Source organism: Terrapene carolina, unplaced genomic scaffold (genome assembly GCF_002925995.2).
Source record: "Terrapene carolina triunguis isolate 2854851 unplaced genomic scaffold, T_m_triunguis-2.0 Scaffold101, whole genome shotgun sequence".
In the NCBI taxonomy this organism is placed as follows: domain Eukaryota; kingdom Metazoa; phylum Chordata; order Testudines; family Emydidae; genus Terrapene; species Terrapene triunguis.
The window spans coordinates 304,341-315,127 of NW_020664452.1; the positions used below are offsets into that span (position 1 = coordinate 304,341).

General features: G+C 39.5%; 1 protein-coding gene across 1 annotated transcript in view; it reads right to left on the reverse strand.

Moving 5' to 3' along the window:
• Nucleotides 1–9,331, reverse strand: part of FGGY (FGGY carbohydrate kinase domain containing) — a 201,842-nt gene extending 192,511 nt beyond the window's left edge. Inside the window, exons 1-2 of the mRNA XM_026651705.1 lie at nt 9,246–9,331; nt 493–704 (exon numbers count right to left, since the gene is read on the reverse strand). Of these exons, the coding sequence (XP_026507490.1) occupies nt 493–693 (201 nt within the window). The 5' untranslated portion in view covers nt 694–704; nt 9,246–9,331. The remainder of the gene's footprint in view (nt 1–492; nt 705–9,245) is intronic.
• Between the last annotated feature and the right edge of the window lie 1,456 nt (nt 9,332–10,787).

Here is a 10,787-nt window from a genome sequence, read left to right on the forward strand (position 1 = left end):
ACAGATGCTAGTCCAATAAAAGATCTTACTATGTCGACCTTGTCTCTCTCATATCCTGGGACACACACGGCTACAAAAACACTGCAAACAATTGTGGATAAGGCTCAGACCAATGAATCAGGAAATCTGGGACCGGATCCTATGCTCACTGAAGTCAGTGATGTAGTTCCCACTGATCTTAATACCCTGGCTTCTATTTCCAATTGTTTCAAATTCATTTGTGACCTTGGACGAGTCATGCAACCTCTCTGGTCCTCCAGTTCCCCACCTATAAAATGAGGATAGTGTCTGAAAGACTACATCAGCCATATCTAGAAAGTACTTTGGTGCAAAAAGTTTTTTTTATTATCATCATCAACCGTACTGTACAGTAGAGCATGCACACTGAATGGGTGGTGGAAGGCACTGACTGCTAGCCTGCATCTCATTATAGAAGTTTAAGTACTGCCTGAAGCATACATTGCTTCCATTTTTTTACTCCCCGACATATACCTTTGTGACTGTGCAACAAGCAGCCCAGATGTCATCAGAGGATTGCTCATAGTGGTCTGGTTGGGGTTCCCAAATTTGGATTGGCTGATCCGCATGTGCCACTATCGTCCCAGATTGGTCTACCAAAGCCGCACGAACACTTGCCGTTCCAACATCAATCCCAATATAGTAATTTACTGGATCCTGCTTCTCACTCTGCATTTTCAATAAGCCTGTAAAAGCGCAACAAGTAAAAAAAATCTGATTTGAAACACATTAGCATTTTACATAAATAATTATGGTGATGTTTACAGTGATGACGAAAAGTTGTACTACATAAAACAAAGGGCAGAACCTGTGTAGACATTTTGACTGTTTGGTATTAGAGCAGAACAATTTTTTCAAGTCTTCACTATAATTTTTAAATGAATGTGCTTCTTCAGTCCTCCTACGGCTTGTGTTCTTTTTCTGAAAACATTCCTGTACTTGAGCTTTAGTGGCATAAATGTTCCTGGAAAGCAAGCTTCAAATTTGCAAACAAGACTATGCATGATAGGCACGTGACCATTCATCCAATCAGGTGAGCATTTATATCTCAATCAAGCTGAAAGAATTGCAAATAATAGTTGAAACTAAATGGTTCGAAGGTTCAGATAAGCACCTAAAAGTCCAGCTGCCTTTATGAATAATAAATCACACCAGAGAAACCTGCACAATTAGACTGAAACTTTCATTTTGCAGAAATCAAAAACTAGCAGTCAAGCATAGTCTCTGGGCACATGTGCAGGCACTAACCAAATACTAAAAATTACACACACACCCCAAAAAGAAAATCAGCTCAAAAAACTCTCTCCAGACATTAAACAAAACAGTCCATACAAGTCATCAGACATATTTTAACAGTCATAATTTTGTTGTTTCTTCGGTTTTTTACATTTTCCCCACAATGACATGGCTTGCCTGCGATTCCAGCTCATTTTCCTCCAGCTCCAGCCCCTTTTACAAATGCCTCACCATTATTTATTAATTTTGATTATTAGACTAATATAAAGGCTCCTACTCAACAGCTCCAGTTCCCCTGCTGTCACTTAAGTACACCACCAGTTTTATAAACGTAGACAGCCAGACCGCTTAAGAACAATCTAGCCACAAAGCACCAGCCCAATCCACCTGAGATCCTTCACCATTATAGCCCCACTCTCCCCAAATGCCCACAGGAACAGATCAACCTTGCAGTGTGCACAGAAAGTCAACAGATCAACACATCTTGGAATGTGGGGAAAACAACCTTAAAAAGTCATGGTTCCCTCCTGGAGATCACTCTACCAGCAGCGTCATCTCTTGTCACATCAAGGGGATTCCAGTTTGACCACCTCTGCTAATTCAGATGGGGCAGTATGGCATAAAGAGAGGGGCAATCTGCAGGTCCCAGGCATTTAGGGAGTCAATGGAAGTAGAATCTGATGCTAAGTCCCAATCCTGCAAAGACCTGCACATGTGCTCAACTTTAAGCATGTGAGTAGCCCCCATGGACTCAGCAGGACTACTCAAATGTTTAAAATTAAGTGTATGTATAACTCTTTGGAGGAATAGGACTTCAATGGCCAGGTGCCTTCTGAACCAGTTCCAAAAACCAGTGACATACTGAAAATGATGAGAGCCCTCTCCCTTAAGACCACAACAGCCTACTGAAAGATCCTTTCATGGACTGAGAACTGGTTAAAAGATAGGGAACAAAGGGTAGGAATAAATGGTAAATTTTCAGAATGGAGAGGGGTAACTAGTGGTGTTCCCCAAGGGTCAGTCCTAGGACCAATCCTATTCAACTTATTCATAAATGATCTGGAGAAAGGGGTAAACAGTGAGGTGGCAAAGTTTGCAGACGATACTAAATTGCTCAAGATAGTTAAGACCAAAGCAGACTGTGAAGAACTTCAAAAAGATCTCATGAAACTAAGTGATTGGGCAACAAAATGGCAAATGAAATTTAATGTGGATAAGTGTAAAGTAATACACATTGGAAAAAATAACCCCAACAATACATACAATATGATGGGGGCTAATTTAGCTACAACTAATCAGGAAAGAGATCTTGGAGTCATCATGGATAGTTCTCTGAAGTCGTCCACGCAGTGTGCAGCGGCAGTCAAAAAAGCAAACAGGATGTTAGGAATCATTTAAAAAGGGATAGAGAATAAGACGGAGAATATTTTATTGCCCTTATATAAATCCATGGTACGCCCATGGATTTATAGCAAGTTACTAGTTTTCACAAGGCATATTTTGCACAAAGATTATTACAGTGGTGTACAGGGTGTGGATACAGAGGTGTATTTGGTCACAATGTTCAAATAAAGAATACTACATTTTAGAAGTTTTTACAAGTTCTTCTACACCTTTTTTCCCCTGAAACCAGAACTTTTCTTCTAAAATTAAATATCTTTAAAGCTATGATTATCTGTGTAGGACAGTCTATCACCAGGAATGAGTTTCAACACAGTACTGCTGTGTTTGAAAAAGCACCTGTTTATGTTGTGTGGCTGGCTAGGTCAGCATCGTACTGAATCAGCAGCAAGGTATGATGTAGTCACCATTATTATTGATCACTTCAATTGTGGGAGCCCCCAACCAAGATTGTAAGGGACATATGAATTTTTTCAAAAAATAGCCCGTGCCCCAAAGAGCTCACAATCTAAGCATTTGGCAAGGCAACAGCCAAACAAGGAGGAGGAAAGGGTCACAGAGAAGTGGCTGAATTAGGAACAACAAGCAGAAGTAGATATTTTTTAATCTTTTCAATGTATCACAGCAGAGGCAACTTTGAAGGAGATGTTAAAAGAAGAGCAATGTTGTGGCTGTACATATCTGTCCCATTTTATTCAACACTCCAGAAACTAGTTAGGCAGGAATTGACAGCAGGTTGTAGTGTTGGTGCCAAGTTGCAAGTTCCCTCTCAATTTCAGATAGTTTATATTTAGGCAGGAGTTTACCAACAAATCTCACTACCACTTCTTCTCTGACCTTCTTTTGTGACCTTCTAAGTAGCAGTTACATCATGGGATAGCGCTGCAATAACCCAAGAGTTTTGGATCTGCCATTATCAGCAACTTAAGAAAATTCAACATTGTCCAATCAGGAATTTCTTGATTAGAAACTCCCAGGGTGAGGGAGTGCGGGGGGAAGGTCACAGGCTCATGAGTCCAGTGAGAGGGTACTAGTGAGATGTTCAAAAGGCCAGATGTGGGTGGGGTGGACAGCCAATAAGTAGGGCCCTACCAAATTCATGGCCATGAAAAATGCATCATGGACCATGAAATCTGGTCTCCTGATGTGAAATCTGGTCTTTTGTGTGCTTTTACCTTATGCTATACAGATTTCACCGGGGAAACCAGCGTTTCTCAAATTGGGGGTCCTGACCCAAAAGGGAGTTGCAGGGGGGTCGCAAGGTTATTTTAAGGGGGTTGCTGTATTGCCACCCTTACTTCTGCTCTACCTTTAGAGCTGGGCAGCCGGAGAGTGGTGGTTGTTGGCCGGGTGCCCAGCTCTGAAGGCAGCGCCATGTCAGCAGCAGTGAAGAAGTAAGAGTAGCAACACCATACCATGCCACCCTTACTTCTGCGCTGCTGCCTTCAGAGCTGGGTGGCTGGAGAGTGACGGCTGCTGACTAAGGGCCCAACTCAGCAGGTAGCAGCACAGTAGTAAGGGTGGCAATACCATACCCTGCCATCCTTACTTCTGCGCTGCTGCTGGCGGCATCTCTGCCTTCAGAGCTGGGATCCTGGACAGCAGCCACCACTCTCCAGATGCCCAGCTCTGAAGGCAAAGCCGCCGCCAGCAACAGCATAGAAGTAAGGGTAGCAGTACCGCAAACCTCCCTACAATAACCTTGCGACCCCCCCCAACTCCTTTTTCGGTCAGGACCCACAATTTGGGTCAGGATCTCCTACAATTACAACACTGTGAGATTTCAGATTTAAATAGCTGAAATCATGAAATTTATTTTTCAAATCCTATGACCGTGACATTGACCAAAATGGACCATGAATTTGGTAGGGTCCTACCAATAAATATGCTTGTTTTCTAAGAAAATTCACTAAGACATGAAATAAGTGACTGGGGACTATCTGCCCCACTATCTGCTACCTGTGGCTGATTGTTGAGTTCCACTGGGCAGGAGGAGCACAGGCACTACTGAACAGTGGTCTTCTTATGCAAGATCAGTTGTTCAGGTAAAGATTGGTAAAATTTAATAATGGTGGCTATATGCCTTTGGTCTGCTCTAACAACAATCTGAGATATAAACTCAAGTTTCTTACCAGTACTCTTATTTCCTGGCCCTAGTCACATGAACCAGGTCAGGGTGACACAGATTAATATCAGATTACAGAGGTCACATTCACTGACTCCAGTAATTATTACTACATCTATACCAGTCTGGGGATGCCCATTACAACAATTTGTATCCTGCTCCAACTTATTTCTTGACTGTTGATTGGATTGTTAGGCATTATCTACATAAGAGAATGTTCCCATTGTAATTTCACACTTGCTTTCCTAAAACAAAGTTTAGAAAGTTGGCTGCAAATGTTGATAACTACTTGTTAGAAATATCACTAACTATACTGTTCTGGATATTATCTCGTGCATTTCCCTCTGTTTCTCTTTATTTTGGCACTGCCTCTGACTGCTGACTCATTTAAAAAAAAGAAAGAACCATGAGAAAAGTAACTAACTGGATTTTATTTTTAACATAGAAAAATGGTGTTTTTAAGGTCTTTCACAGAATATGGAAATAAAAAAAAAATACTTTACACACACACACACACACACACACACAACTACTTCTAATTTTTTATTCCTCTTCCATATATGGCAGCCTTGATTTTAGATCCTTAATGTTTTTTGCTACACAGAGGGCAATTTTAACAGCTGTTAGAGCAGGGGTAGGCAACCTATGGCACGTGTGCCAAAGGCGGCACGCAAGCTGATTTTCAGTGGCACTCACACTGCCCGGGTCCTGGCCACCGGTCCGGGGGGCTCTGCATTTCAATTTAATTTTAAATGAAGCTTCTTAAACATTTTAAAAACCTTATTTACTTTACATACAACAATAGTTTAGTTATATATTATAGACTTTATAGAAAGAGACCTTCTAAAACCGTTAAAATGTATTACTGGCACGCAAAACCTTAAATTAGAGTGAATAAATGAAGACTCGGCACACCACTTCTGAAAGATTGCCGACTCCTGTGTTAGAGAATTAAGCTATATAGTACATCACTACTCAGCACTTAAAATTATGGCTTTGCAATGGAGTCTTACCACAAGCATTTGAAAACTGGAACCCAGTCAACCCATATAACGTTTACTTTCCTTTTTCCCTTACTAAGCAACAAGGGCAATGTGCGTGTGGCCATGTGAACAACAGATTATTTATGTATCTATACAGTATATATTACAGTCTATGAACAAACACTGTTTGACTTCTGCAATTTGATTGACAGTCACCAAGAGTAAGTCAATTAGCAGACTCCTGAAAGACAAATTCCTCATCTCTTTTTACTCGTCTTTCTCTGAGTAATGACTCTTGATTAAACTTTTAGGAGCAGTAACTTAATATTTTACAATAAAAATAAACTAACATTAAACATTAACCTTTTTTTCAAACCTATCACTTGCAACAAAGGCATTCTGAGCCATTGAGCTTGTTCAAAGGACAACTTCTCTGCAACATGATCTAGTACACCTACATGTCATCTGGATCCACAAGAAAGCACTGTTATCTCTTCATCACAAATGTCACTGAATGGAGTCTCTGGTGAACAGCCCAAATCCCTGCAAAACTAAAACCTCAACAGAGAGGGTGGTAGAAAGGACTTGGCCCACGTGTTTTATCATAAAGTTAAAGAGAGAGAGCATGTGTTCAATTTTGTTTACAAAATAATCCCTTGTTGCCAGAAAGGATTCTGAACCAGGACTCAACACTAGATCCAAGTAAATTCGGAGCCAGAGGTGGATCCCAATCCAAACTTCATGGCTTGGAACCCGAAATGGAAGTTCTCTATGTAATTTATGCAACAAATACTTTCTTCCCTCTTTTCTATTAATCAGGTTGCTATTTTAGACTTGTTGCAGTTAATATGATTCTGAACAGTGGACTGATTTAAACCAAAGCCATTTAATTCACTATTTTGATTATGATTTAAATTGGCAAGCAGAAAACCTTGCTTCGATTTTACTCATGGTTTGCATTTGTACTTTTTAGTTATTTGGCTAAAGAAAACTTGATTGTCATTGGTTGGTAACCATTAAAACGTGCTGATTTGCAACAAAATATAGCCTTTACACTAAATTTGATGCTTCTTTTTGCTACCCAGGAATATATAATGTATCTATATACGTTTATTTATGCAACTAATAGCTTAATTTACTCTATTCAATTTTTTAATTTTTACATTTTGTATTACATTAGAAAATGGTAAATGATGCATTTCTTATTTATTAGATTATTAATTTTTTACTTGTGATTTGTGTCAAGCTCTATTTGGATGGAAATTCAAATCAACTAAAATGCACAAAAACTGAATTTTACATTTGTTTTTAATTAGTTAAATAAAAATACCTTAAATGTGCTGGATACATAGGGAACAAGGTTTATAAAAATATTCTGTATTTAAAACTAACTGATTTATTAAACAAGGGAAGTATTATCTATAGCTAGTTAATTGAACTGATTGTTTCTGGACATCATGTCCTTCAAGATTTTCAAACTCATCCTCTCATAGCTAGTTTTTATTCATCGATTGGAAGAGGAATTACAAGCTCTTGCTTTTTCAACTGCCAAGTGGTTTCTTATTTTTGTATAAACTAGTTATTGAACTGAACTAATTGAATAAACTGAAATGAAGAAAATATTCTCTCTCCATCTCCAGAAGAAGCTACTGCTGTCCAAAGCTCCTTTAGCTCTACAACAAGCTCTGGTTCAAGGCCTTTAGCCAGTAACTTCCACCAGTTCAGCAGTTTGACTTTCTTTAAAAGGTGACAGCAAACATGTGCTGCTTATTATTTTTTTGTATTTAATTTAAAGGACTACTCTGTTATAAGTAGTTTAGATCTTAACATGGTTGTCAATTTAATGTTAAGGTTTTTTTAAACAAATAAATCTGTATTTAATTTAAAATTTAAAAAAAATCTCATGTAAAATAAAAGTCCAATTTTTTTATTTAAAAAAAAATCAATTTTTATCCACCCTGATTCTGAGGAAAACAGAGTAAGCGGGAGCATGATACAGCAGAAAAGACACAGATACAGTCAGCAAGGTCTTTTCCTCAGGAATAATGTCAATAATAAGAAGCAAAATACAATAACGGAAGCTGAAAAGGAAACAAAACTCCTCATCTTGGTGTTCAACCCACTGCTATGACTCCAGGCGGTAGAGCCCAGCTTTCCCCCACAGGTCATTTGACTCACTGTTTCCCACACACCCAATTTGCAGTTCTTTGCTTGCGCACATGTGCCAGGAGAGAGAGAAGCTGAGCCGAGATTAACCACCGGTTCACTCTGAGCAGAGGATGCCTCTGCACCTTGTAGCACAAGAACATTGAGGCCTCTAGCCCCCATCATACAATGGGCTCCAAGCAGGCATTTTCCTGCTGTTGTGTGCAATAGCCTCAACTTCAGTGGAGCTCTACTCACGCAGAATTCGGGCCTTTGATGTTATTATTTGGACTTTGCAAGCAGAAAAATAGGAACACCAGATATGAGGAAAAAAGAAAGAGCTACCAAACTGACAGTGTCACTGCGATACAAAAGGAACGAGGAGTACTTGTGGCACCTTAGAGACTAACAAATGTATTTGAGCGTAAGCTTTCGTGGGCTAAAGCCCACTTCATCAGATGCATGCAGTGGAAAATACAGTAGAAAGATTATTATATATATATATATATATATACACACCCACACACATACATACACACACACACACACACACACACACACACACCTCTACCCTGATATAACTCTGTCCTCGGGAGCCAAAAAATCTTACCGCGTTATAGGTGAAACCGCATTATATCGAACTTGCTTTGATCCGCCGGAGTGCACAGCGCCCTCCCCCCCCGCCCCCGGAGCACTGCTTTACCGCGTTATATCCAAATTCGTGTTATATCGGAGTAGAGATGTGTGTATATCTATATATAGATACACACACACACACAATATGAAAAAATGGGTGTTGCCATACCAACTCTAATTGATTAAGGTGGGCTATTATCAGCAGGAGAAAAAAAATGTTTGTAGTGATAATCAGGATGGCCCATTAACAGGCCATTGAGCCAACAGCCTTTCAGAGTAATAAGGCAGCAATCGCCTCCTCCTTCATGAGTCACAGGAGGGACAGGACAGCTTTTGAAACAAGTACTTATGATCAAAGGGCTGCAGCATATGATAAATATTTATAAGCTCTATTAAATAATCGTCTGTATAAATATTATTCAAAATGTGCATGGTGAAAACCACAGACTTCCCAGTTTATCCTTAAACAAATGTGCTAGTTTTCCCACATAGGCAGTAAAGAAAAAAAAAAAAAAAAAATAAATCCCTTTACAAAAAAAAAAAAAAAAAAAAAAAAAAAAAAAAACTAACTGCCCTTTGCAAAAACATTTCATTCAAGAAAAAGAAAATCCCGCACATGGTTTGTTTAAATTTAAAAGGAATGACGGAGAAACCAGACAAATATTTCATTACAATTAAGTATTGAGCTTTGTTTGTCTTACCTTACTTTATGGTTATCAAACTGCCTTGAGTTAAAGCTATAGTACCAGGAGACACTACACCCACACACGCAGCAGACCGGTGCTCCGCAGAAATATTTATCAGCTGTAAGTACAGATTTTGTGGTATCGTATACTTAAACTCAGGGAATGATAAAGGATTGACACTTTTTTTTAAACTTTGATCTTTGGAACTTTGCAGGCTGCCCGGGCCCGGGCCAACAGATCATGTGTAAATAGCATGTTTTTGGTAGTGCAGCTGTTCTTTTTCTAGGGATTATAGGGGAAAAGATTAGCAAATTAGGCTTTATAATCTTAATATGAAAGTTTCTAAACAGTGCGTTAAACAAAAGTTGCATGCCAATGTCACAGTCTTCATGAAAGGGAGATAAAATGGAAGGGGTATATCTTTGACAACACTGTACCTGGTAGAAAGTTCAATACTATGTTGGCCTTTTAGTGATACAAAAAGCTAACAACAAAACAATTTATGGCAGTGTAATCAAGATCTCTTCTTAAAGGCAAAGTACTCCAGTCCTCTTTCCAGGACAGCATAAAAGTCACCTACGGGGTGGGGGGGAAGGATAAACCAGAGGACACTAGTGCTGTTTTCTCTGAATGCCCCCAGGGGCAGTGCTATCACCCTATCAACAATGGCTTACTTCCCACTTAGGCAGTGCCAAAAGAAAGATTACATGCACAATAGCTCTGTGGTTCTGGAGTTTGTATGCATGCTAACAATAAAAACAACTGGAACAGATAACATACTTACTCTAAGGTTGCTCTTTATCACTGTATTGTTCATTTTTTAAAATAAAATCTTCCTCCTTGACGCGACTTTTTTCCTTCACTAATAAATACTTAGCCATGTGAAAAGCTCCATTGGCGTACCATGCACTTTACAAGGATGGGGAAACTGATGCACAAAGAGGGAGAGTGATTTGCTCAAGACCAGTGGCAGAGTTGCATATAGGACCCAGGCCTCCGAACTCTCAGTCTCATATTCTATCCACTAGACTGTGCTGCCTCAACATTTCTAATCTGACCATCAGGCATTAAAATGTTTTCCTTCAATAAACTACACTGCAGGTCTGAAAACTAGTATGATCAGCTTCAACTTCTTATCCCATCCTATCCTCCACACAAATAACCCTCCAAACCCCTCCTAACTCCTGATCTGCCAGTGCCTGCCCACCACGTTTTCTGGACACCATTAAATTAGGCTTGAATAAAGACTGGGAGTGGATGGGTCAATACACAAAGTAAAAACTATTTCCCCATGCTAATTTTTCCCCTACTGTTACTCACACCTTCGTCAACTGTTGGAAATGGGCCATCCTGATTATCACTACGGATTATCTCCTGCTGATAATAGCCCACCTTAATTGATTAGTCTTGTTATAGGTTTCAGAGTAGCAGCCGTGTTAGTCTGTATCCGCAAAAAGAACAGGAGTACTTGTGGCACCTTAGAGACTAACAAATTTATTAGAGCATAAGCTTTCGTGGGCTACAACCCACTTCTTCGGATGCATATGCATCCGAAGA